The sequence below is a fragment of the Syngnathus scovelli genome, chromosome 21 (genome assembly GCF_024217435.2).
Source record: "Syngnathus scovelli strain Florida chromosome 21, RoL_Ssco_1.2, whole genome shotgun sequence".
Lineage (NCBI taxonomy): Eukaryota > Metazoa > Chordata > Actinopteri > Syngnathiformes > Syngnathidae > Syngnathus > Syngnathus scovelli.
Genome location: NC_090867.1, coordinates 7,267,174 through 7,291,127, shown reverse-complemented (window position 1 = coordinate 7,291,127; position 23,954 = coordinate 7,267,174). Strand labels below are relative to the sequence as shown.

General features: G+C 44.6%; 4 protein-coding genes across 15 annotated transcripts; 3 read left to right on the top strand and 1 right to left on the bottom strand.

Moving 5' to 3' along the window:
* Positions 1-36: 36 nt before the first annotated feature.
* Positions 37-4,589, top strand: luc7l (LUC7-like (S. cerevisiae)). Of its 5 annotated transcripts, XM_049759151.2 has the most exons (11): positions 39-244; positions 1,291-1,361; positions 2,209-2,303; positions 2,364-2,462; positions 2,568-2,678; positions 2,750-2,893; positions 2,997-3,173; positions 3,252-3,340; positions 3,423-3,452; positions 3,518-3,673; positions 3,739-4,589. In XM_049759151.2, exons 4-11 carry the CDS (start codon positions 2,367-2,369, stop codon positions 3,851-3,853), a joined length of 918 nt encoding a protein of 305 aa, XP_049615108.1. In that variant the 5' UTR covers positions 39-244; positions 1,291-1,361; positions 2,209-2,303; positions 2,364-2,366; the 3' UTR covers positions 3,854-4,589. The 5 variants fall into 5 exon arrangements, with proteins under 5 accessions (XP_049615105.1, XP_049615108.1, XP_049615106.1 ...); XM_049759148.2 differs by lacking the exon at positions 1,291-1,361 and having other exon boundaries at positions 37-244; XM_049759149.2 differs by having other exon boundaries at positions 158-244; positions 1,291-2,303.
* LOC125991295 (epidermal growth factor receptor kinase substrate 8-like protein 1) lies at positions 4,065-11,385 on the bottom strand. 2 transcript variants are annotated; one of them, XM_049759118.1, is made up of 19 exons: positions 11,242-11,385; positions 9,898-9,956; positions 9,663-9,821; positions 9,300-9,449; positions 9,147-9,223; positions 8,015-8,118; positions 7,876-7,922; positions 7,676-7,802; positions 7,514-7,602; positions 7,367-7,441; positions 6,808-6,956; positions 6,415-6,559; positions 6,219-6,259; positions 6,043-6,148; positions 5,845-5,970; positions 5,627-5,777; positions 5,403-5,568; positions 5,108-5,240; positions 4,065-5,033 (listed from the first exon to the last, which is right to left on the bottom strand). In XM_049759118.1, the coding sequence occupies exons 2-19, from the start codon at positions 9,925-9,927 to the stop codon at positions 4,947-4,949; spliced, it is 1,962 nt and encodes a 653-aa protein (XP_049615075.1). In that variant the 5' UTR covers positions 9,928-9,956; positions 11,242-11,385; the 3' UTR covers positions 4,065-4,946. The 2 variants fall into 2 exon arrangements, with proteins under 2 accessions (XP_049615075.1, XP_049615076.1); XM_049759119.1 differs by having other exon boundaries at positions 6,219-6,256.
* On the top strand, positions 9,304-17,443 carry LOC125991293 (sodium-dependent neutral amino acid transporter B(0)AT2). Of its 7 annotated transcripts, XM_049759116.2 has the most exons (14): positions 9,304-9,428; positions 9,506-9,562; positions 11,025-11,077; positions 14,059-14,239; positions 14,310-14,467; positions 14,545-14,665; positions 14,734-14,909; positions 15,002-15,112; positions 15,182-15,423; positions 15,502-15,685; positions 15,760-15,961; positions 16,034-16,193; positions 16,261-16,423; positions 16,591-17,443. In XM_049759116.2, exons 4-14 carry the CDS (start codon positions 14,059-14,061, stop codon positions 16,834-16,836), a joined length of 1,944 nt encoding a protein of 647 aa, XP_049615073.1. In that variant the 5' UTR covers positions 9,304-9,428; positions 9,506-9,562; positions 11,025-11,077; the 3' UTR covers positions 16,837-17,443. The 7 variants fall into 7 exon arrangements, with proteins under 7 accessions (XP_049615073.1, XP_049615071.1, XP_049615072.1 ...); XM_049759114.1 differs by lacking the exons at positions 9,304-9,428; positions 9,506-9,562 and adding an exon at positions 10,476-10,710; XM_049759115.2 differs by lacking the exons at positions 9,304-9,428; positions 9,506-9,562; positions 11,025-11,077 and adding an exon at positions 11,474-11,623.
* Positions 17,444-17,597: 154 nt separating this feature from the next.
* Positions 17,598-23,901, top strand: LOC125991299 (vesicular glutamate transporter 1). The gene is made up of 15 exons (XM_049759123.1): positions 17,598-17,898; positions 18,015-19,036; positions 19,112-19,260; positions 20,701-20,953; positions 21,025-21,143; positions 21,225-21,339; positions 21,415-21,502; positions 21,622-21,708; positions 21,785-21,921; positions 21,993-22,142; positions 22,223-22,355; positions 22,649-22,759; positions 22,823-22,950; positions 23,020-23,089; positions 23,231-23,901. Exons 3-15 carry the CDS (start codon positions 19,199-19,201, stop codon positions 23,497-23,499), a joined length of 1,722 nt encoding a protein of 573 aa, XP_049615080.1. The 5' UTR covers positions 17,598-17,898; positions 18,015-19,036; positions 19,112-19,198; the 3' UTR covers positions 23,500-23,901.
* Positions 23,902-23,954: the final 53 nt, after the last annotated feature.

The following is a 23,954-nucleotide window of genomic DNA, read 5'->3' as shown; positions in this document are numbered from 1 at the left end:
ATTGGTCCATCTCGCGGAACTTGGACACGGGATTTGACGTGATTTCCTCTATTAATAAAAAAAACTCGAGAACGTCTGGTAACGGCGATACTCGACCGAATGTCTATTTTTCACATCTACAATTAATTGGGAAGCACCATTTTTTTACCTGCTTTTTAGTTTTCGACGAAAGAATCAGCAACAATGTCCGCCCAAGCTCAAATGCGAGCTTTGCTCGACCAGCTGATGGGAACGGCGAGGGATGGTGAGTCGCCGTTTGCATGCTAGGCTAGCCCAGTTAGCTTGAGCGCGCTAGCCAAGATGGAGCCAGTGGTGAGGCAGGCTTGTGTTGGCTTGTGATGGGCAGGCCTGCGTGAATGCAAACAAGGGCTCAACTTCATGTCTACCTGCGTACGTCACACGGTTTCATGTTTGTATCCATGGACCTTGTCTTTTTCAATAAAACCGAGTTATCAAGAACGACCCCCTGCCGTGTTTTATAAATGTTTTTTCAGCTATGGCTAGTTTCAATTGACTCACGATGGAGCGCGAGAGAGACCGAACACTTGTAAAACTGACAAAAATGTGAACGTATGGATTAAAAAATAGTTAAAATTAGATTCAAAGTGTCACGATTTTACTCCTTATAGGGATTTTATACTCCAATAACAATATGTATCATGTTTTTCCTTGAAATTAATATACTTTTTCTTGGATCTTTTCTCCATTTATTTATCAAATACATATATAGACTACACACTCTTTAGATTGCACACTTCTAGACAAAACTAAGAAACCAAGCTTTCATGACCTTCAGGGTCTGGTCTATTCTTCTATAAAGCCATCCAAAGGATGGTCACAGATACTACAGTAGAATGTACGAATGATCTAATTGTTTCGGATTGAGTACAAGTGCTAACACTTGACTTGAGTACTTGCTGATACTTGATGATGCCATTACATCTGGTAGATGGTCATAAAAAAAGTATTGTTAGTTTCTATCAAGCCGATGAAGAAGTGTAGCATCGGATTTTGCGTCAGATTGAAATGAAATCAAAATGGAATTATCCACCATTTGGATACAAACATCACCACAGAAATTTCTCGCTGAGTCTCACAGTAGGCTTAAAGCACATTGCTGGCCTGCGTTATTAAAATAGAGATTCACCCTAACAGTCACACGTGGGTTGTCGTCATAAGTGTTAATGAATGTATGTGTGTGCGCGTGTGATGAAATTATCAGCAAATTCTTCCCATGCCTATGTTGCATACAAACTGAACAATTGTGGCCCCTTTATTTTATTCATTAAGGTTCAGTGTATCTTTGCCAGCCTACATCAATCTGCAAAGGAGTTGCAGAAAAGCCTCATGTTCATCGAGCCGTGAGTCACACATAATTTTTAAAGCTGTTATGATCAATATCCAAACAGTATATGTTTGCCGGAAGTCATTGTAGCCTGTTTTCTTTTTTTTTTTTTAAGGTATGAAATTTGGTGTAGTGCTAAGCTGCTATCTGGTCATGCTGAATGAACACTTAAAAAAACCACTTCTCAGCAGAAACCAGTTGACATCTTTTTTATTTATTTTTTTTACTCAGACGAGACAAACACTTTACACACATCATTTTCGCTCTGACTCTTGTATGACTCCCAACTTCTTACCACAGGTTTGGCAAGAAAACTGTTCCCTTTTTTACTTTCCCACAGCCGGTTTAAAATTCTGCAGCTGAAGGCTTGAAGATGCAGAAGGGTACAGTATGTGGTGCAGATCGCAGTGTGTATAAACCTACTTTCTGTCAATGTTTCATGTCTGTAAATGGCTCGGCCGGGAATACGTGATTTGCATTTGTAACCTATGTGTTGACGTGCCACGTAAAACGTACCGAACGATGCCCATGAGGACACGGAGCCTTAAAACAAGCTCAACTGAGACTTGAGGTTCTGCTCTTGTGATATAATCTTTGAGGCCTGGGTAAGTCACAATGAGGCCACACATTGCCTCGTGTAACTTCACACTTACGCCAACAGAGGCAACGTTTCTTGAATTACTCATTTGACACGCTAATGACCAAGACGACGTTCTTGTGGTAGTTTTGGGCTCAGACCGAGCGAAGGCAGCTATTGTGACGCAGGTGCTATACATTGTAAACGAGGAAGTCAGATAAGCTGAAGCTTGGCCCTTATTAGTACATGAGGTTTTTCTCACAGGATGCCTTCTGGACTCTTTCAGGGGACGAGACGCGGCAGAGGGTCAAGTACTCGGACGAGCGAGTCTGCAAAAGTCACCTCCTCGACTGCTGCCCGCATGACATCCTGTCTGGAACCGTAAGTGTCGAGATTTTTATTGTTTAAATTTATTCTTAAACTTACATGTTGTATATTTAGCGCATGGACCTGGGAGAGTGCACCAAGATCCACGACCTGGCGCTTCGAGCAGACTATGAAATTGCCTCCAAGGAGCGAGAGCTCTTTTTTGAGCTGGATGTAAGTGACGTCGCCACGAGGAAAATAACTCTCCGCGCACGTCTTGTTTCTTTTGTTCCGTTTTGCTTTTAATGTGACCGACCTGTGGCTCTTCTCCTTCCAAAGGCCGTGGACCACTTGGAGTCCTTCATCGCCGACTGCGACCGCAGAACGGAACTGGCCAAGAAACGTCTGGCCGAGACTCAAGAGGAGATCAGTGCTGAAGTGGCGGCCAAGGTTTGTTTTTATAAAAAAAAAAAGAGTGCAGTGTCAGGTTTTCCTCAAGCTGCTGTTAATGGGTGCCGCAGGCGGAGAAGGTCCACGAGTTGAACGAGGAAATTGGGAAGCTCCTGGCAAAGGCCGAGCAACTCGGAGCGGAGGGAAACGTGGAGGAATCCCAGAAGGTGCTACAGGAAGTGGAGAAGGTCCGCAGTAGGAAGAAGGATGCAGAGGTGAGGCTGTGGCGGTTTTAAAATCAAATGCATGTTTTTCAATAAATCAACTGATGAATTTATGCTTCTGCTCCCGCGTTCCCATCTTTGCGTCATCTTCCAGGAGGAATATAGAAACTCCATGCCGGCCTCCAGTTTCCAACAGCAAAAGCTTCGCGTTTGCGAGGTGTGCTCGGCTTATCTGGGCCTCCACGACAACGACCGCCGTCTGGCCGACCACTTTGGCGGCAAGCTCCACCTGGGCTTCATCCAGATCAGAGAGAAGCTGGACCAGCTCAAGGTGCGTGTGTGCCCGTGAAGCTCTTCACGTTACTCAAGAAGGCTCCTTTCACGAAGTCACAACTTTTTTTGTCATCAGAAAACCGTTGTGGACAAGCAGGAAAAACGAAACCAGGATCGGCTCAAGAGACGGGAAGAAAGGGAGAAGGAGGAAAAGATGAAAAAGCGGTAAGGGAGTGCCAATGTTACAATGGCTTTGTGCTTTTTGCATACTTTATTCTTCTTGAACTTCTTTGTGTTCCCTTCCTAGGACGAGATCCCGCAGCAGGGAACACAAAAGGTAAGCGACTCAAAGAAATCCCGCTTGGACAGGAATGGCTTGTTCTCAAACGTCTTTTTTTTTAGATCTGGTTCTCGCGACCGGAGGAGGCGCCGCTCGCGTTCCTCGTCCCGAGACAAGCGCCGCTCGCGCTCTCGCTCCAGGGACAGGAAGAGGCGACAGAGGTCCCGCTCCCGAAGCCGAGGCCAACGTCACAGCCACGAGCACGCCTCCAGACACAAGTACAACCCATCTCAACTGATCTTTTGGAAGTTGGTGGCCAACTATTAAAATCCTTTCCTGGCAGGTCATCCAGAGACCGCGAGCACTCATCCAGAGACAAGTCGCAAGGCCGCGAGCGGCGGGACGGCGTCAACGGGCGCTCGGACTCTCGCAGAGCAGACGACAGAGAAGACCCGTGAAGGCCAACGCCCATCTCACATAACACCCACCACCTTGTTGTCCGTTTGTGTTCTTGTAGTCCCCTAGACTCGCTTTTCTTTACTTTGACTCACAAAAAAAAAAAAATCTCCATTCAATATTAAATCTCTCATATGTCAAGCCACCTTTTGTTACGCCTTCGTAATTTGGTGGCCTTCCTTTATCCAATGAACAGTGACGTCAGAGACCTCATACATTTGTCAATATTATTTTAATCCGTTTCTTTTACGATACAGGATCTGACTATGGAATGTGTGCTTTAGTTTACTGTTCCCTCGTTCAAATTTTTAGAAACACCTAAGTCCCTTCACACCTCAACCATGTTTTCTCCTCCAGTGTAGTCTAATTTCTTTTCAAGGGGGGCAGTACGTACCGAGTAAATTAAAAAGTGGTCGAGTGGGGGTTTAAAAAAAAAAAAAAAAAATGTTGGAAATGTTTGCGAGTTAGTCATTTGTTAACTGATTTAAAAATCCAAACATTCAGCATTTATAGAAAGCTCATTTGAGTTAGTGTCGGCAAGTGAAGAAGAAATGTTGTACACGCCATTTAAAAGAAATAAACTGCTTTGTAATTACATGCAAACAGATTGTAACGGCTGCGTCGGTTTACAAAAGTGTCATCTGGTTCCTCTGGGGTTCATTTAAAAAAAAAATCTGTTCTCAATGAAATCATATTAAAGGCATTATTGCATTTTGATCATTTCTTAAGTTCCCCAAATCAATGCTGGGTTGCTTTCCTAACACTCAAATTTGAGTAGATTGGGTTCAGACAGTAAAATCTCAGTTGTGTCAAAGATTTTCTGGTGTTATTCTTACAAAGTGTTGGTCATAAGAGTGTACTTTTCATTGTATTTGAATAAAGTCTTGCATTTAATTTACTCAATATTACGGTAAAATCTACATTGAACTATATAAGTTAGCGATATATGTACTTGCGTTAAATACAAAACAGAAATGTGGCACAGTGCTCTTCACAGGCAGGAGCTTGGCAGCACACTATTTTCAGGTATGTACTGTATATATTATTGTAATAATAATCATGCTATGCTATAAAGTCCATCTGTGAGGCCTCCGCTCACAATGTGCTGCTCTCCAATTTCAGATCCACCTTCATTTTCTGCTTCTCCATGACAGCCTCCAGCTCTGTGGCCCTCCGAGCATCCTGGGAGAAACAACAGATGCCGTTAGGACCAAGAAGCAATGTAGATAATGTGCAGGGAATGAATTCCAGGTCACCTCCAGAAGTGCTCGCTGAACCGCCATCTGGCTGTACACCCGAGCGCCTTCATCTGGAATAACTTCACGCAGCTCGTCTTTGCTGAGCGAGAAGAGTTGAGCGCCTGTCAAGACCCCCAAACACGTCACCGTCCTGAGGGAGCACAAGAACTCAGGTGAGCTGCCATGCCTGAAGTCTTTTTTTTTTTCCAGGGCTATGGTTCTAAGTGGCCACCAGATAGCGCCAAAGCAAAACCAACTTTGTTTAGTCTAGTTTCATGAACCGTGTAAAAAAAAAAAAAAAAAAAGCACTCACGGTTCACTGAAGCCTTTCCCAGCGAGCCAAGACGCCACTTCCTCAGGTGTGGAATGGTAGTCGAGAGGAAGGGAGGTTTCTGCCGATCGAGGGATGATCAGAGGCTTGCTGTTGACGGCCTTTCCGTTCGTCAGCCTCAGTAGCAGCTCGTCATTCACCATCATAACTGGAAACGACAATGCACATCAGCAGGTGCCGAAGGTTTCTCCTAACATGGCATCTACCTTTATCGTCCTCTGCTGCAGGAGCATGCTGGCTGTAGGTGGGCGCACTCTGCGGAACACGTGCGGAGAGGTTCGGGCGCGCAATGGGCTGGCTGGGTGCGGTTGGGATGAAAGTCTTGGCCATGGGAGGCGGGGGCGGAGCCTGGGGGATCTAAGGAATATTTGGTGTGACGTCACAGTCTTACCCGTCAGGTATGACATTTACGTCGAGGCCTTACTGTGGGCGGCTTGACAGTGACGGGACTCTCCGCGTGAGTAACTGGCTCCAAGATGTTGAAGGGAACGAAGCCCACCTGGTTGAAGCGATTGCGGCACTTCCACCAGCGCTTGGACGACTCCAGCACCTGTCAGAGAAAACAGAACCGCCAGATGGTGAGCAACTTGAGTGGTGGGCTCTCCTCCGGTGTTCAAAGTACCTCAAGCGTCTCCCCTTGTTGCACTGAAAGCTCAGTGTTGTTCCTGGCGATGAAGTCATAACTGCAGCTGTAGACTTTTTCAGACTCTGGAGAACCTCCCGTGTCTCTGTCGGGGGGGATTATGATATGAGATTTTTTTGCAAATTATTTTGCAGATCATGTCTTGGTGGACTTACATTTCATCACCGATGTGGCTGTTGACCTGCTGTTGCTCCTGCTGTCAAAAACAGATGACGTTGTGGAAAGTAAAGATGGATGGTGGTGACAAGGCTTATAATGCCCATGTAGGTCATAAAGTATTTCGGACACAACAAATCAAATCTCAAACTCTTCTAAGTTCAATGCACATAAGCCTTACGCAGCATTCTGTACCTCTTGTTTGAGCCGGAGGGCTTCATGTGTGTGCTGCGACTCCACCGGATCCTCCCAGACCTGCCCGTCCGCCCAGAACTTGTCGGGCTTCCAGCCGTCCAGGAACACAGGCGTGTATGGAGCGATGGGCCCTCTGAGCTCCGAGCTGATGGCATACAAAGAGAATTGGTATCAGAAATTCACCTTAGTATTGTGAAAGATATTTATCTGCATGCCTGTATTATACCGCCCCCAGCTGGCCAAGGGTTGCACATCAGAAGGACCCTTGCCAGTGGGAAAAGACTTGCGGTAATGAAATTCTTATCTCAAGGCACTTCTGTATTTCTAACTCCAAATGAATAATCTCCCTGCTTATCAGCCCCCCGACGACGTCGGACAACAAGCTGCACCTACCGAGCGTGCGTCCAATTTGGACCCAGGGACGTCCACAGTGTCCTCTCCTCCACGTTCAGGTTCTCTTGCAGCAACGTCACGGCAGCGCCGGTCAAGGCGGGGCTGGACACGGAGGCCGCCAGAGCCGGCCCCCCTGTCGTCTTCACCATCTGGACACACCCAGATAAGACAAACAAACCACTGTTCACATGCACGCTCTGATAAGCACCACGCTGGGTTCACACACGAACACTCTTTTCATACAATTACGCACTAGCGGCTAAATATATAGCATTAGTGAATAATAGCATGAATCACGGTCGGGCAAAGGTTACGACGATTTGTTTTTGCTTAGCACGTGAAATGTGTCATCTCCATAGCTTTATCTCATTCGCTTACATCGCTTATATAGTTTGCACGAACACGTGAGGAACAGCCAGAGGCAAATTGCTGGGGTGTTTCACTCACATATTCGGTAATTAAAACGATGATTCTCTTGCAGGTATTATAATATATAAATATACTAATTAAAATGAGTAATAATATTATGTACAGTCAAGTTTGAGGATGATGCACTCACCATATCCAGAGGTTTAAATACGTGATGAACAAGGTCCTCAGAAGAAGGATTGGCTATGGTTGATTTCAAACGGGCCTACGCAGAAGAACACGTCGATCAAAAAGCAAGAAGAAAACCAAAAAAAAATAGACATGGTGGAGTACAGACCAATAGACTGAAGCAATATTTGAATTTCTGGAAGATATCGACAAATTCCTCTTCGGGTGGCGGTCTGGCTTTCACCGTGAGCAGATCTTCTGCTTGAACAAATGATCAGATGTGGCAAACAAAAATACTAAAATAGCGACCGATGAAGCAAAGTCATTTTACCTTCAGCGCTCTGCTTTTTGCTTTTCTTCTTCTTCTTCCTCTGGTTGAGCACGATGGCGGCCTCGGCGGTCTGCTGCAGCTTGGACATGAAACTCTCGATGTCATCGAAGCAGTGATTGAGGATGTCCTGGAGAAGACAAAGCGGCTCTTTCAACGGGTGCCCCGAGACGAGACCGTCGTGAAAAAAGGCGGAGGCGTACCACTTCTCGCTCGGCTCGAAGCAACGACACGTCTGGGCCTCCGTTGGCTGCCGTGAGAGAGGTCAGATGTCATTCATTCACTTCCATTTTACCATTCCAGTATCACCTAAACCCGTATGAATGAAGATGCCTTTCTGACCTCTTCGTCCGGGGTAAGGCGGGGGGTTGATTGGCGGGGCATTGGGAGCGTGCGTGATCGGATGGCTCGGAATGCCGTAGGGGTCCATCATGTCGTGAGAAAACCTTCGGGGGAGAAGGTAAGCATTAAAACTTGACGACCATGGTGGCTGCTGACTCAGCACTCTGTAATTCCGAGTTCTGACAACAACCTTTACTAAAATATTAAAAAAATATATAAAATCTCACAAAAGTATATCAACTAACATAATGCTGATGTCTTCTCAGTTTCCTCACAAATGTACAAACTCATTGTGACCTTTATGTTCTCTGAATGACAAGAGGTGGATACACAGGTTATCTGGAATTTCTGCTCTGTGCCTATATGCCGCTGGTATTAATTAACAAGCGCTCTCTTTTTTTTTTTTTAATTAAATCAATTATAATACTGGGGCCAATGATTGACAGTGATTGGGAGTCACTATTATCAACTCAAAAGCACGCATGTCATTTAAAATTTAAAAGGCAAAATAGTTAGCTTTATTTTTGTCGTCTTCGTGCAGTGTGGATGCAAATAACTACCAGAAATCACTTCCCGCATTTGAATGACTTCCCTACCCGGAAGTAACCGCGTCAATCTTTCTTACCCGGTTAACGAGTCCCTCTGCTTGTCTTTGGAAAATATCTCAGAGGGTAATCCAAAACCAAGCACCCTGAAACTACTGCGAGGTCATCCTCTCCGCTGCAACTTGCGCCTTTCTCCACAATGGCCGAGCTGTCTCTGTCACACCTTCTCCAGTTATGTGGGAACCGGTAGAACAGGTTGCTCTCTTACAGCTGTTTACACTGCCCTCCCTCTCCGGCGCACACGCACCGATGGTAACTGTAGCGCCGCTTTGAGTCAGCATAATGGCGGCAGGAGGTGGGCTCTTTTTGTCTTCACTGACCCCTAAGCACAATGCGTAACCACGACAGTCTTCTCAATCACATTGGGGGCGGTCTAAAAATGGATTTTACGATAGTTTTTTTTTTTCTTCTCGCAAACAGGCTTGGCTAAGGAAGTCAAATTAACCTTTGTAGCCAATTGTTGCTGTTCATTACCAGAAAAAAAATGACAATTACACTCATGAGGACATTTAGATCATTGACTGTACCTGATTGAATCAGAACTGGTCTTACTCTGGCCCGACTTGGAAACGGCCTTCGTGATGTTGTCGCAGACTTGCTCTGCCTGCGCGAATGCAAAACTAAAAATAAAAAGCTGAGCCGCTCAGCTGAAAACACGCTGGCCATTTATTGCTCCCCACCTTCATGTCCTCACAGTTGAAGAAGAGAACATCTGGTTTCTTCTCATTGGGGCTTTGGCACACCAGGAGAAGGACCGACGGGAAGAGCTCCTCAGCGTTAACCGACTCGCAGCGGAAGATGGAGTCCAAGTAATACTTCTCCAGCTCCTCCTGCATACCAAAATGATAATCTTAAGGAGACATTTTTTTGTTGTGCTCATTTTCAGCCTCGTTGCCGTTTCGGAAGATGTATAAAAAAAGTTCCACCTGCAACACTTCTAAAGGTAAGCCCTGAGCTCGGTTTAATCGATTTTGCGGGGCTTTGTTTTCTAAGTAAGTTTCGCACATCTAGCGTAAGATAACTCGAATATTTTATCTACCCGCCTTAGTCTGAATGTCTCTGAGATAAACGGCATCAGAGCCGAGATCCAGTAGCATGTGTTGACTCCACAACTTGTTGCCCCGAGCTAGCTGGAGGAGCCGAGACTGGGCCTCCTCCACGGTCTTCACATCTCCTCTCTGGAGGGAGAAGGTGATCAGGTGCTGGACAAACATCAGAAAGGACAAATGAGTCATTCCACACACAATCTCACATGGAGACTTGTGTTATAAGACGTACCTTGACAAAATAGCGTTTGATGTTTGTCATCCTTTGTCCTTCTCTTCATGTGTCATTGGCTAAGAATGAGAACATTGTTACATAAGAGTCATTTAAGGGTCTGTTTAATTGGGCTCCGAGCCAAAATCATTCCTTGGTATCAACAAAACAGCGTCAAAGCGCTACTTTTTCCTAAGCATCAATACATTTTCCACTTGGTGGCAAAACAATGAACAGTTAATAAAGACTAAATTAATGTTCCGAGGAATTTGCAGGGGAAATTTGAACTTCTAGTATCTCGTGTTCTACTTTGAAATCCCGTCTGTATTTGGCACCGGTGCTTTTTTGCATAACATTACGCAACTATAAAAAATTTATTGAATTAACCGACGTCATTGATTCATTCATATCTTCAAAACTCCATGCTGCAAACTGCATTCCCTCAGTCGCTTCTCTCTCATCTCTTAATGATTCTGTCACCAGGTCTGACACCGCGCACGCCGTGAGTGACCCAACCGGTCCGACGGCATCACAGGATTTTCCTATCCACCCTATTTTACGTGATCATCAGTACTGCACTAGAATTGCTGGTATCGCTCACTGATTAGTATCACTCAAACTTTCTTCTCCGGGCACTTTAGCAGACATTGCTATGAAATTACCAAGACCCTCAGCTCATATTTTGGGGGACTCATTTCAATTTCCAGTCCACAGCGTTCAAATTGAGGCCATTTTGATTCATACAAAAATGGCAAAGGCCACTTGGAGGCAGTGTAATGCAGACTGACAGAAATTTAGCCGCAAGTAAGATAGTCCTTCTTCGCCGAGCGTAAAGTGAGTAAAGTTCCTTCAACATGTGTTGCGCCACCGTTTGTGTTTAATGCTCCACATTGCTTCCAAAACTGCAATTGTTTATGCTAAACTATTAGCATGTCAGTAGCATTTTAATATTTATTAGCATTAAGCTAAGTAGGCTTCCCTAAGGCTGTTGTTTTAAAAATACAAGTTCCAAAATATTGACACTGCGATTCCACATTTCCAAACCAAAAGGATGAGACAAAAACATATTATCCCTTCCCGTAGATGGTTCCTCATGCATTGTTTTGCCGGTTTGAAATTTTAACACGTTTTTGTCTTTGCTTTTAAAGGTGTGGACGTCATCATGGTTGATTCCAGCTAATCCACCCGCCAAACACTTAAGGTACAAAGACAACAATGACATGGATGGTTTTCCATTTTTTTTTGCTATACTATCAAAGCACCTCTGGCTAGAAATGGATCAATGACCCACCATATGTTATTACTGTACATGTTCAACTCAACCATAACATGCCTGACTATTTCAAAATATATTCTCAAACTTACCAAAGCCGACACACTTCTATAGCATGATTCCGGACCTTAAAAAACGACGTCCGTGTTATTAAATGAAAAATATACCTGCTGCAAGTGCAGGTAGGACACTCCCCTGAATGCTTTGAGCAGAAGGAGAGGTGTGTCAACTTTTACATTTCCAACCCTGCCCAGCCCGCCTTCACTGGAATTGTCGACTCATCTTGTGTGTTGTGTTGACACATGTGTACGTGCGGTTGTTGTAGCCAGGGGCGACATAGACGGGAGGAAAGTGATGACGCTATGACGAGAATATGAAAAGTGTGTTTTGCAAAACTTTATTGATCTAAATACAAATCATCAAAACTTTGACATTTGGTTTACAAGTGGATCTTCAGAGTGCATCAAAAATACAGTAAGGAACTTTAAACCTTTATAGGTTAACTTTATTCTTTTATTCTAATCCTTGGCTGATAACTGCTATTGAGAGCCAATATTTATCTGTAGTAAAAGTAAAACATTTGCGTGAATCGTACGAGTAATAAAAATCTTAGAACTTAAACTGTCTTTATATGCTTTAAAGCCAACCCAATGTTTTTACTACTGTATTAATGATAATCATGTGAATTGAACTACTGCCCTCTAGTGGATGTGCCTCGAATTGTTCTAATATCACTGTCAATAATCATATTAGCGTAAATTAAATCCCATAATTTACTTGATGATCCCTCACTGCACACTTTTAATGTCCTTTGATTGATTTCCCATCGTAAAACCTGTATTTGACTAGCAAAACACGTCCGAGGTAGCAAATGTACAATCCGGAGGGACATTTGTATTATAATTTTGCAAATTAATTCATTGCAAAACAAAGTTTCAGGAGGCGTGTTTGCATTCTGTTTGCTTTAATATGGTGTGATGTGCACTAGATGACCTCAGCTGTCCATTTCGGTTCTTCCATCCACTGTCTTGAGGGAAATAATAATAATTTATAGTACATTCGATTTGTATTGCGCTTTTCTATGCAAGTTGTTTAGTAAGTGTCACTTTTTTACAACGAGCCCCCATAATGGACCAATGAAGGAGATAGGCGGAGTTGGCTCAAGTAGCAGCAAAGAAGCGTCAACTTTAGTTTTTAAGGACATTTAGCCGCAAATTCTTTCCACGAATAAGGTATTTACGACCTGTTAACACTTGCAAGTATTCATGACAGTTCACGTACGTCATGCGGTGCGTTTTTTTGGCAATGCCTTAATGTTTTTGTGCGCTGTTTTGACTTTAAAAGCGGCATACGTGGCAGCGTGTGTGACGATGTAGACAGTGCGCTCCGTGAAATTCACTTTTGCGTCACGTAAAAGCCTCCCAATCTCAAGAAAATCGATTTTAGGACGTTTCTTTTATATGGATAATCTCAATAGTCCCTATGATCGGACGTGGTAATAGAAGCCTATTATTGCGTCAGTTTACGTATTAGTGTATTTTCCCCTAAGAAAAGTAGTTTATAAAAAGGATTGGATTGTTTTAAAAACTGACGAATTTCAAAGGATGTTAGAGAACTTTCCTTTACGTTACTTATAACAGTAAAAAAAAAAGTGGACGTTTTGGAATCGTAGAAAATAAATGTGTTGTCATTGTGAAATACTTTGTTTTGATACATGCATTCTTTAAAAAAAAAAAAAATCCCCCCTCCGATACTTGCGTTAATGTGATTAATTTGTTTACCCACTTACGTAATATAATTGTATTCTGATGTTGTGTATTGTGCTGCCTTCAAAAACACGTAAATTTGAACTTTCGGTTTGAGGTAACTTAATTGCTACTAAGTTTAAGTGGCAATTAAAAATTCAATGCCGTTTGGACAGGGAATTATAATAAATCACGGCTTTTCTGATCACGTCTTCCTGTATTGTTTCTTTTGTTTTGTTTTTTAAACCGTTTATGACGATTTCTGTTCGCAAGCCAATATCAGTGAACGCAGCACGTGGGCGAGGACTTTAATGCGAGTTGTGTTGCCTTCAGTGCCCAAGCGTGCGTAGGATTTTAGGCAAGAACGCTTTGTGTTAACTTTCAACAACGTATAGTCGAACTAATTGCTATAAGTATAATAAAACAGAAAAATCGGAAGCCTTTGAGGCGGATGACTATCAAATACTTTCAGGTAAACGATTTTTTTTTTTTTTGCTTGATTCTAATAAATATGCCGACAGCCAAAAATGTCAGTGAACGCAGCACGTAGGCGAGGTTTACACGCGGTGAGCACGGATAGAAAAATGCGGTAGTCGTTCTACGGTTGTGGTTTACATTATTGTACAGTATTTTATCTCAACAGTGTTTATGTTATTGTTATTGTAGCGGTCTATTCAGTATATTATTTCACTGACGTCGGTGTCTCTTCTATCGAGCTCAAAACTAGCCGCATGTGCGTCCTCTTCAAGATTTCTATCGTCAATATTTTCCACATTTCTACTCCTGGACTCATACATAAACTACATTAACGACTGCTCAGGTTAGTTTTAGTACATTTTATAACCGTAGAGGGGGAATTGACGTTTTTGTTTTGTTTTGTTTTGTATTGTTAGTAAGATGCTTAGATAATAAATACCGCGAAATGACGTCAGTCGCACAATAGACATTTTTTAACTTCGTCACATTAACATCCGCTTAAAACCGACTTTTATCTAATAACTTGGAAGCATATAATTACCACAAGTATTTTCTGTCTTAAAATAGTTCAGTGCTTTGTTGTCAAACGTTTGACAGCAATTACCACCTAAATGTTTACTTGGATAATTATGGTGAACTTGCATTTTTAAACTACAGATACAAGTGTGTCTTGTGTTGTCTTCAAAGATGGAGAAACACCTCTCTGAGGTGGAGACCAGCTTCCAAGAAGAGAACCCAGATGCTGCTGAGCCTAACGCCCGAGCAGGCTGGAACAGTAAAATTGAGTACTTTCTGGCCCAAGTAGGATTCAGCGTTGGGCTTGGCAATGTCTGGAGGTTTCCATATTTGTGCCATCAAAATGGAGGGGGTGAGAATATATATTCATTTTTCAAAGTCATTTTATTATTTAGACTGATTTATTTGTCATATGTCCACAGGATCTTTTTTGTTGCTCTACGTGCTGATGATGGTTCTTGTGGGTATTCCCTTGTTCTTCCTGGAGCTGGCTGCCGGTCAGGCCATCAGACAGGGAAGCATCGGAGTATGGAAGTCCATCTCGCCCAGGCTTGTGGGAATTGGCTACTCCAGCTGTGTGGTCAGTTCAAAACGTTCACGATAAACGTAATGTCTCATGCCAAATTTGTCCACGGTTAAACAATCGTGCTCTCTCAGGTTTGCTTCTTTGTGGCGCTCTACTATAACGTAATCCTGGCATGGAGCCTTTTCTACCTTGGCAACTCCTTTCAGTCACCTTTACCATGGACGACATGTCCAGAGGAGGTCAACGCAACAGGTAAATGCAGTTCTCATGTCGGATGATAATTGAGGAAACACATCCTCATCATTTTGTTGTCTTTTCAGATAGTGAATGTAAGGCCAACTCCACCACGTCCTACTTCTGGTACCGTAAAGCGCTAAACATCACGGACAGCATCAATGATGTGGGCTCCTTCAACCCGTACATCGTGGGCTGTCTTCTGGCCGCCTGGGTCATAGTTTGCTTGGGAATGTTCAAGGGGATCAAGACCTCCGTCAAGGTCCTTTAACACTTCATAAAAGCAAACCACTGGAATTTTCTGCACCTCAACATGCTTTTGTGATGTCGTCTTGTTGCTTTGAAACTTCTTAGGTGATGTACTTCTCCTCCATCTTTCCCTACGTGGTGCTATTCTGCTTCCTGGTGCGAGGTCTTCTCCTTGAAGGGGCCTTGGATGGAATCACCTACATGTTCTACCCCAAGGTAACGGCAGATTATAAAGATTTCTTTTGTTCAACATTGTAACCTAAATGCGGTCGTTGGCTCTTCCAGTTGGCGATCTGGGGAGACATGCAGGTGTGGCGGCAGGCGGCCACGCAGGTCTTCTTCGCTCTGGGTCTGGGTTTCGGTTCCATTATCGCTTACTCCTCTTACAATCCCCGAAACAACAACTGCCACCGTGACGCCTACACCGTGTCTTTCATCAACTTCTTCACGTCGGTGCTGGCCACCCTGGTGGTGTTTGCCGTGCTCGGCTTCCGTGCCAATAAGATAACCGCGGAGTGCGTTGTGAGGTACGTTCGACTCGAATCAAAATACATAAAAGTGCTGTGTTTACATTTTTGGTTGAGTTTATTTTTGTCTTTCCTCAGTAACCTGAAGCTGCTGTTGGTGCAGGTCCAAAACGGACTCGTGGACCAAAACATGTTGCCAAGCTTCAACCACTCGGACCTCGGCTCTTTGGGCCTGGTCGCGTACCGCGACTGGTTCAAACAACACGGAAGCCACATCCCGGGCAACTTAACTGACTGTAACCCGGAAAAGGAGATGGAGAAGGTGCAGTTTTTGAACTTAAATGCCATGATTGGTTTTAGTCTCGCACCCTTAAAATGTCCAATGTGTGTTTTCAGGGGGTGCAGGGGACTGGCCTGGTTTTTATCGTCTTCACAGAGGCCATGTCGCTGTTGCCCGGCAGCCCCTTCTGGTCTGCGCTCTTCTTCCTCATGCTGCTCAACTTGGGCCTCAGCACCATGTTCGGCACCATGGAAGGCATCCTGGCGCCGCTCACCGACCGCTTCAAGACTCTGGCAAACAACAAAACCAAACTCACAGGTGAAGTCGCGCTTGGCCTCCTCCCGTCGTCGGAAACGCACATCGATATCATCTCGACCGTTTCCCGTTTAGTCTTGAGCTGCCTCGTCGGCTTCCTGATCGGCCTGCTCTTCACTCAGCGTTGCGGGAACTACTTTGTCATGATGTTTGACGATTACTCGGCCACCTTGCCGCTCATCATCGTGGTGGTGTTTGAGAATTTCAGCGTGTCTTGGCTGTACGGAGCGGACAGGTGAGGAAAATGCGGCAAAAGTCATCTTCACGTCTCAGTGTATTATTTTTTTTTTCACCCTTCAAAGGTTTCTGGACGACATCGAGGAAATGCTGGGTTGGCGTCCCTCTGTGGTCTACAAGTACCTGTGGAAGTATATTTGTCAGCTGGCTATGTTGACACTGCTGGCGGCCACATGCGTTCGCATGTTCATCAAAACGCCAACTTACATGGTGTGGAATAAAGAAACGGTACGCAGCATCACTGATTTCCTCTTGATATTAATTAGGTCAAACAATCATGGCTGGTAAGGATTCTCGTCTGTTCTCCAAAAGCTTCCAAATTATCCTAGCCGTTGGGGTTACAGAATGAGGCTTACTAAATATGAGTTAAAGCCTTAATTTTTTTCATTTCCCAGACTTCCGAGATTGCCGTGCCCTACCCAGGCTGGGCTCTGGCCGTCTTAGCCTCGCTGATCATCTTTGCAATGCTGCCCGTGCCGATCGGCTTCTTCTACACGCTTCACCGGGACAGGAAGTTAAGACAGCCTCGCTCCGGCATGGTAACACTCAATGAGTACAGAGTTGTTAGCACCAAGTGTGAAACCCCCCTGAACGACATGACCGACGTCGGCCCATGGCACCGCGATTCGGGTTCAAACTGATCTCGCTTATTCGCAATCGTGTTTTGTATCACGACAACAGGACCGGCCCAAAGGTAACGTTTATATTTTTATTACACGAAATGGTTGATATTGCAGTACTACATTTCTGAGCCTAAATTTCAGGATCTATGCGGAAACTCAATGTGAGTTGTTCAGTCGTTGGCGAGATCAACCTGTCCGCTTCGACCTTTCAGGAAATTTTCAAGTTAAGAAGCGTATTTATTTTTCAAGGCATCTGTCAAGTCAATTTCATTCCACAGGTCAAGAGTTTGTTTTTCAGATGGACACCAGCAGACAAATTCCAATGTGTGCCGTATTGAATTGTTGTAGGTTTGTGATATTTTCTACGTCTGTTTTGCCTTGGTATTGTTTGGAAGGTGTTTGGTGTACAGGTGAGAAAGTTATGAACAAAAGTGATTTATTGATGCCAGTATACAAATGGAAAGTGCCTTTTTACAGGGAAAAAAATAATGTGCCATGTACAGTTTACACATTTCTTGTGAATTATTTTCAAAGATGTACAGAAAATAGAGTAATGCCTTTTATGTAACATTGTTATGAAAACATGTTTCTCATTAAAGTGGTTCTTTGAACTGTTTTATAACAATTTTGTGTTCTTCCAAACCTGCGAGTGAGACATTTAAAGGAGACACAAAATGGAGTCTGTGCTTTTAAACTGCTTACATGTTTGTTTGCTTGTTGTGTGGGAGACCATCCGTGTGTGTGTGTCCCATGTGGAAATGCGTGTCTTGGGAGCTCGGTTGTCTTGGATGTGCTTTGCCTCGCCAAGTCAGATAGGACGGCGACCGAAACCAGCTCCCACCTCAGGTAGGCACAATCCTCACCATTCCTTTTAGACCAAATATATTATTGAAAGGGCTTGCTTGTCAGTGCACCTCTAGTCGATCTTCATGGCAGACCTTTTTTCGCTTTTACTACTACTGCCTGCCGTGAGCTGCAGCCTCCACACCCACAAGGACCCGGCGGCGCTCCCTCCGCCGGCTCAGATCCTGGCTGCACTTCGGAACCAAGAGACCAGCCATGTCGACCCAAAACTAACACGTGAGTCCAGAATGAACAGATGGCTGGAGTAGAATTTTTTTTAGGTCATCTCAAATGTCAGGAGTGAAATTAGGACTAAGGAAAATAACAGAAAATCCCTCCCTCAAACCAATAAGATGCCCATGTAGACCAAGGCAACAGCAAGGTGGGCATCTTCATTGTGGCGGCAGCTGGAACGTGCACCTTCATGGCTGTTGTGTACTGCATCTACAGCAAGTTCTACAGCAAACAACCTTACCTCCACACCCAACTTGAAGACTCAGGTACCATATAAATGACATTGTCTGGTAAATGCAAATGTTTCCAGTAGAAGTTATTTTTAAAAAAAATTTGTCTAGATCTGACTGGCTCGCCTTCGATGTGTTTTCAAGCCGCCGGTGAGGCGGACATGCGGGGCGGAACCGGCTATGGTTCCCTTTCGGACACGCCCTCTGTCATCTCTGTCCCCCCTTATCTGTCCCCGCCTCCTTCCTCCATGCCTTTTCCTCCCCGCTTTGCCTCTTCCTCCTGTTCTTCCTCACGTTCCCTCAGAACCATCTCGGCCAAAGACCTGCAGCAGAGTTGTATCTGAATAGCAAGTATACTCTCAGTAGGTGGTGGGCATGTTGACTTAATCAGTACATAAACCCATGTTGTGAAGATTTTTGTGTATTTGTAGTCCAAATAAACAAGATTCCATAGCAAATGATCATTTCCACATTTTAATGATTTATTCATTGCTCCTAGTATTAGTTTTTTTTTTACGCAATGCAAAATGTCTGCTGTTGCATTTAAATTATATTTCTTCCCACCCCACCCAGTGCTTCCTCGCTTCACTCCCATTTTTTTTCTCTCCTTCCATTCATGGTGCGCCGCTCCATGGCGTGTGTGTGTGGGGAGGAGGCGGGGAGGGAGGGGGGAGCTATACCTGGGACTCTAGCGGTCCCACTCACTCGGGGAGATTAGGCTGCGGTAATCTGGACTCAGGCGAAGGCGAGAGAGAGAGACTGCCATCAGCCATGACTTCCGTCCCAAATTGCCTCCTGTGGGCATCCCACCTCCCCAGAACGTAATCATTTCTTTTGATTTTCCATCTTCACAAAACTGAGGACACTTGGACAATGTTTTTTAAATCAATTTTACTCCAAGGCAGCTAGAGGTGGGTGTTTCATCTGCTTTCAAAGTGTGTGTTTTAATTTTTTTTTTTTTTTAAACTAATTTATTTTTTTTGAAGTTCGGATGTGTTAGTGGGATCCAAGAAGCGTGCGCACCAGCACAGGACTAAGCTGTTGGGAAGCGCGCACGGGCTGGACGAGTGAGGATGGAGATCCGGCCGGACAGGTTTAAGGCTGTGGCTGCCAAAACTCTGGGCAAAATATATGGGTAGGTACCAAAAAAAATCATATACACTAATGTCCACACATTGATATTAATTATAAACAATAAAACAACCGCAGAGGAACATTGGCAATATTTCAAAATTTCCACAGGGAAAGTGAGATCATGTTTTCTTGAGTCTCTATTGCAGGACCGCTCAATGTCATGTATAGCACCCGGGAAACCGCCATCAATAATTAATGACTTAGCAGTCATGCAATAGCTTAAAGGAGCGAAGAATAATCAAATTTAAAATGGTTCGGACAGCTCCAACCCTCTCCTCATGCAATCGACACCAACAACAAAAAGTCTGACGCTATTATTAGCAGTACCGCTGTTGTCAGGAGGATGCGCTTGAGATCAAGCGGAGACTAACTTGTGATACTTTTCCCCAAAAAAATCTGTCCACCTACTTAAGCAGAGTGTACTTTTTCCGCTTCTGATCCAATATTGGAACACGGCCGTCCGACCCATTGTGGGCGGGAGCGAGTGTTTCCGCTGAGTTGTTTGTGGACTTCCCTTTTCTTTCTTTCTGTTCGGGATTTGATCTAGTGTCTAAACACTTAAATCCTATCCAGAAATAGCCTCTCTCTTCTCCAAGCTGTCGAGCCACGTAAATCCCCCCCCCCCGTACACCTTGCCCCGCCCCGGTATAACTCGTCACGGTGTACCTAAGCCCTTCCCCTAGCAGGCCTCGAGATTAGGTCAGTGGACACTTGGTCCTGCGGTCCACGTGCCGCCGCTCTCGCTTTCGTGCGTAACACGCTCCCAGCTGCACGCCACACCCGGATGAAGGAAGCAGGCCGGGTCTTAAGTCAACGTAGGTCTCATTATACAAAGTACTCACACTTTCACAAGTTGAGAATCTTAACTTCCTCAGTTTTGAATCATTAACTTAAATAACCCCATTTTTTTTTAAAGTAGCTTGGAAACATTATGAATTATACACACAAAAATCTAATGATTAGGATTGAAGTTCCTTGACTAGTCAAATTATTTTTTTTAAATAAATCACAAATACAATATTGTATCATTCTTGCAAGCGTTTGACAAGCCTCCAAACCGTGTCCTCATAGGAGAGCAACAAGCTCAGGTAAAGTAACCTGCAAGGATTACAGCGGATTGTCTTTAATTCATGGTAAAGCCAAAGCGCCATAGTGGAAAAAAAAACAAAAAAAAAAACATTGTACATATGAAATAAACAGCTGGATGTTGTAAAACTGTGTGTGTGTGTCAGCGACGTTGAGAAAAAAAAAATAGTCAAGATGGAGAAAAAAAAAGACAAAAATAGTCCAAGGCTTTCTGAGATATTAATAATTCATACTTGAGAAAATCTATTAATACTTGACTGCAAGAACTCAAAGAGCTCACGTTTGAACCTCTTTGTGTTTTGCATGTCACTGCTTTCAATAAGGACTTTTATTAGATCTACTTTTTTGTTCACAGGGCTCTGGAGAAGAAGCAGGAGAATGGCGAGACCATCGAGCTGTCGGCCGAGGGTCGGCCGGAGCTGGTGGAGGAGAAGGAGCTGCCGGTGGTGGACTGCACGTGCTTCGGCCTGCCCCGCCGCTACATCATCGCCATCCTCTCCGGCATCGGTTTCTGCATCTCCTTCGGCATCCGCTGCAACTTAGGCGTGGCCATCGTCAGCATGGTCAACAGCCACACCGTCTACAGGGACGACAAGGAGATCATCGTGGTAAGCAGAGCCAGGAGATGCCATCTTAACACCATGCGGCGGCCTTGTAAGTAACCCCTGTGTCTTTACAGAAAGCGCAGTTCGATTGGGATCCGGAGACGGTCGGAATGATCCACGGTTCCTTCTTCTGGGGTTACATCGTGACGCAAATTCCTGGAGGGTTCATCTGTCAAAAGTTTGCCGCTAACAGGTTAGCCCCGCGATGGCATATCTCTGAAGGACTTTGTCTTGCTAGATTATCTTCTTCCTTCTTCTCCTCTTTCCTTTTCAGGGTGTTTGGATTTGCCATTGTGGCCACTTCTTTCCTCAACATGCTCATCCCATCGGCAGCTCGGATGCATTTTGGCTGCGTCATCATTGTCAGGGTGTTTCAAGGCCTTGTGGAGGTGATCTGCAGTCAACCAATCTTGCCATCTATCACCATATTCATACTCAATCTGTCTTCCCTTGTCGTCCTCCAGGGGGTGTCCTACCCGGCCTGTCACGGCATTTGGGCCAAATGGGCGCCTCCACTCGAAAGAAGTCGCCTGGCTACGACAGCCTTTTGTGGTACACCTCATTCATTGTTCTGTTTAGATAAAATGGCGCCCAAGCTTCGGCCAATAGGAAAGTAGTTATTTATGTTAAGGACGTGTATTTGGATTGATTCACCGATGTTCTATTTGAAGGTTCTTATGCTGGTGCCGTGATTGCCATGCCATTGGCTGGAATCCTGGTCCAGTACTCAGGATGGTCCTCAGTCTTCTATGTCTACGGTAAGCCAGTCCATTGAGTCAACATATTTTTTTCAAGACCAATCAAATCTTCACTTTTTGACCTTCTGCCTGCCAGGAACTTTTGGCATCATGTGGTACTGCTTCTGGATCATGGTGTCTTATGAAAGTCCCGCTGCCCATCCCACCATCACGGAGGAGGAGAGGAAATACATCGAGGAGAGCATCGGCGAGTCAGCTCAACATTCGGTGTCGGTGAGTATATCGTAACGTTCTTCTCCTCGTGCTTGTCAGCCGACGGATGATCCGCTTCCGCTGTGCTCCAGAAATTCAAAACACCCTGGAGGGCCTTTTTCACATCCATGCCCGTGTACGCCATCATTGTGGCAAACTTCTGCAGGAGCTGGACCTTCTATTTGCTCCTCATCAGCCAGCCTGCCTACTTTGAGGAGGTGTTTGGCTTCGAGATTAGCAAGGTGAGCTCTTGATGTGAAAAAATTCACTTTAGCACAAAGTCTGAGTACTTTGGCGATTTATTTGTGTGTGGTCAATGCAGGTGGGAATAGTGTCAGCTCTTCCCCACCTGGTCATGACCATTATTGTGCCAATCGGAGGCCAGCTCGCCGACTACCTGCGTTGCAACCACATCATGACCACGACCAATGTCAGAAAACTCATGAACTGTGGCGGTAAGGAAAGCAAGCCAACTGTAGTTTGTCTTTTTTTTTTTTTTTAAACGCCGGGGGACTATTTAGGTATTTTTCTCAGCATACTTTCAAAACTTTGGACATTTATTGTCCACCATGTGGATGTTTTTTTTGCTGAGAGCACCGTGACTCGGTATGTGTTATTTTTAAACAGCGGAAGGAATCAATAGTGTGGTGAAATGGAGAACATTGGCATTGTGCATACAGTTCAGTGCGCAGGAACTGACTTGAGGTCATCGCCAACAATAATATAGACGTTTCTTTTTTTCTTCCAGGCTTTGGCATGGAGGCCACACTGCTGCTGGTGGTGGGCTTCTCACACACAAAGGGTGTGGCTATCTCCTTCTTGGTTATGGCCGTGGGATTTTCAGGATTTGCAATATCAGGTAAAGTCATCCAAGTACTCAAATAAAAGCAACTGATTAAATATTTTTTTTTAATTGGTCCAGGATTCAATGTTAACCACTTGGACATTGCTCCACGCTATGCCAGCATCCTCATGGGCATCTCCAATGGGGTGGGCACACTGTCCGGTATGGTTTGCCCGCTCATAGTCGGTGCCATGACAAAACATAAGGTATTTGCCGTGGATTTGTCAGACTTTGCACGAACATTTCTTCTCAAGCTCTTTTATTTTTACTTGTAGACGCGGGAAGAGTGGCAAGGTGTCTTTCTCATCGCCTCTCTTGTTCATTACGGAGGCGTTATATTTTATGGTATGTGCCTGCGACACCTCGTTTCTTCCGATCGTCACATTCTATAATTAGGATTTGGTGCTGATAATCTTTGTTGCCCCTCGGTCAGATTCTCAAAGGATTTTTTTCCCCCATTGGAATTGTTTTTATCGTGTCTCCAAGGCCTCTTTGCATCCGGAGAGAAGCAAGCCTGGGCCGAACCGGAGCAGCTGAACGACGAGAAGTGCGGCATCCTGGACGAGGACGAGTTGGCCAACGAGACCGAGGAGTTATACCGTACGAGCGGCGGCTACGGCGCCACCGACCAGGGGGCTGACCCCAACGGGGGTTCTGGAGGTGGCTGGGTGTCGGATTGGGACAAAACAGAGGAGTATGTGCAGCCGGCCGGAACCAACAATTACCTTTACGGCGGAGATGGGGAGCTGACTTAAAGAGGAACCGTGCTGGTAATGTTTACAGCAACTTCTTCACTTGGTGGCAAGCGGAACTTTCAAATGGTCTCTTCCACGTGGTTGAGGCAGACTGCACGGTGGACATTAGTCAATGTGTGTTTACGTGTGGTTGCATCGTGTCTTAGGCCTTAGGAGGCCTGTGTTTATTTATTGTAGACATTTCTAACACAACAAACGGGAGGTGTGTTTTATTTCCATGCCTCAAGCAATACAAAAAAAAAAGTCAAGTTGTTTCGATGAACGGCTGTGAGGGGATTGATTTGCCTCCATGTGCACAATTTTAAGACATCTTGTGCCAATATAGCGACATTTAATCATATAACCTGTTTGACATTTTGGATTTGTAGGTCTGAGTGCACTATTAAAAGTTAGTTTTTACCATTTTGCGCTTCATTTGTTTTCCTTACGCAATAATTCGAAGTGACCCGTCCTGC

What these genes read in the sequence shown, in the direction of transcription:
- luc7l (XM_049759148.2), top strand. Translation starts at nt 184, where the DNA reads ATGTCCGCCCAAGCTCAAATGCGAGCTTTGCTCGACCAGCTGATGGGA. An exon ending in GATGGGAACGGCGAGGGATG is followed by an intron (nt 245 to 2,208) that starts GTGAGTCGCCGT and finishes GGACTCTTTCAG; the next exon opens with GGGACGAGACGCGGCAGAGG. An exon ending in GAGCACGCCTCCAGACACAA is followed by an intron (nt 3,674 to 3,738) that starts GTACAACCCATC and finishes CTTTCCTGGCAG; the next exon opens with GTCATCCAGAGACCGCGAGC.
- LOC125991293 (XM_049759111.2), top strand. Translation starts at nt 13,346, where the DNA reads ATGACTATCAAATACTTTCAG. An exon ending in GGATCAAGACCTCCGTCAAG is followed by an intron (nt 14,910 to 15,001) that starts GTCCTTTAACAC and finishes GAAACTTCTTAG; the next exon opens with GTGATGTACTTCTCCTCCAT. An exon ending in CGGAAAAGGAGATGGAGAAG is followed by an intron (nt 15,686 to 15,759) that starts GTGCAGTTTTTG and finishes GTGTGTTTTCAG; the next exon opens with GGGGTGCAGGGGACTGGCCT.
- LOC125991299 (XM_049759123.1), top strand. Translation starts at nt 19,199, where the DNA reads ATGGAGATCCGGCCGGACAGGTTTAAGGCTGTGGCTGCCAAAACTCTG. An exon ending in CAAAAGTTTGCCGCTAACAG is followed by an intron (nt 21,144 to 21,224) that starts GTTAGCCCCGCG and finishes TTTCCTTTTCAG; the next exon opens with GGTGTTTGGATTTGCCATTG. An exon ending in CGGAGGCGTTATATTTTATG is followed by an intron (nt 23,090 to 23,230) that starts GTATGTGCCTGC and finishes CGTGTCTCCAAG; the next exon opens with GCCTCTTTGCATCCGGAGAG.
- LOC125991295 (XM_049759118.1), bottom strand. Translation starts at nt 9,927, where the DNA reads ATGACAAACATCAAACGCTATTTTGTCAAG. An exon ending in TTCGAGCCGAGCGAGAAGTG is followed by an intron (nt 7,803 to 7,875) that starts GTACGCCTCCGC and finishes TGTCTTCTCCAG; the next exon opens with GACATCCTCAATCACTGCTT. An exon ending in AACAAGGGGAGACGCTTGAG is followed by an intron (nt 5,971 to 6,042) that starts GTACTTTGAACA and finishes TTTCTCTGACAG; the next exon opens with GTGCTGGAGTCGTCCAAGCG.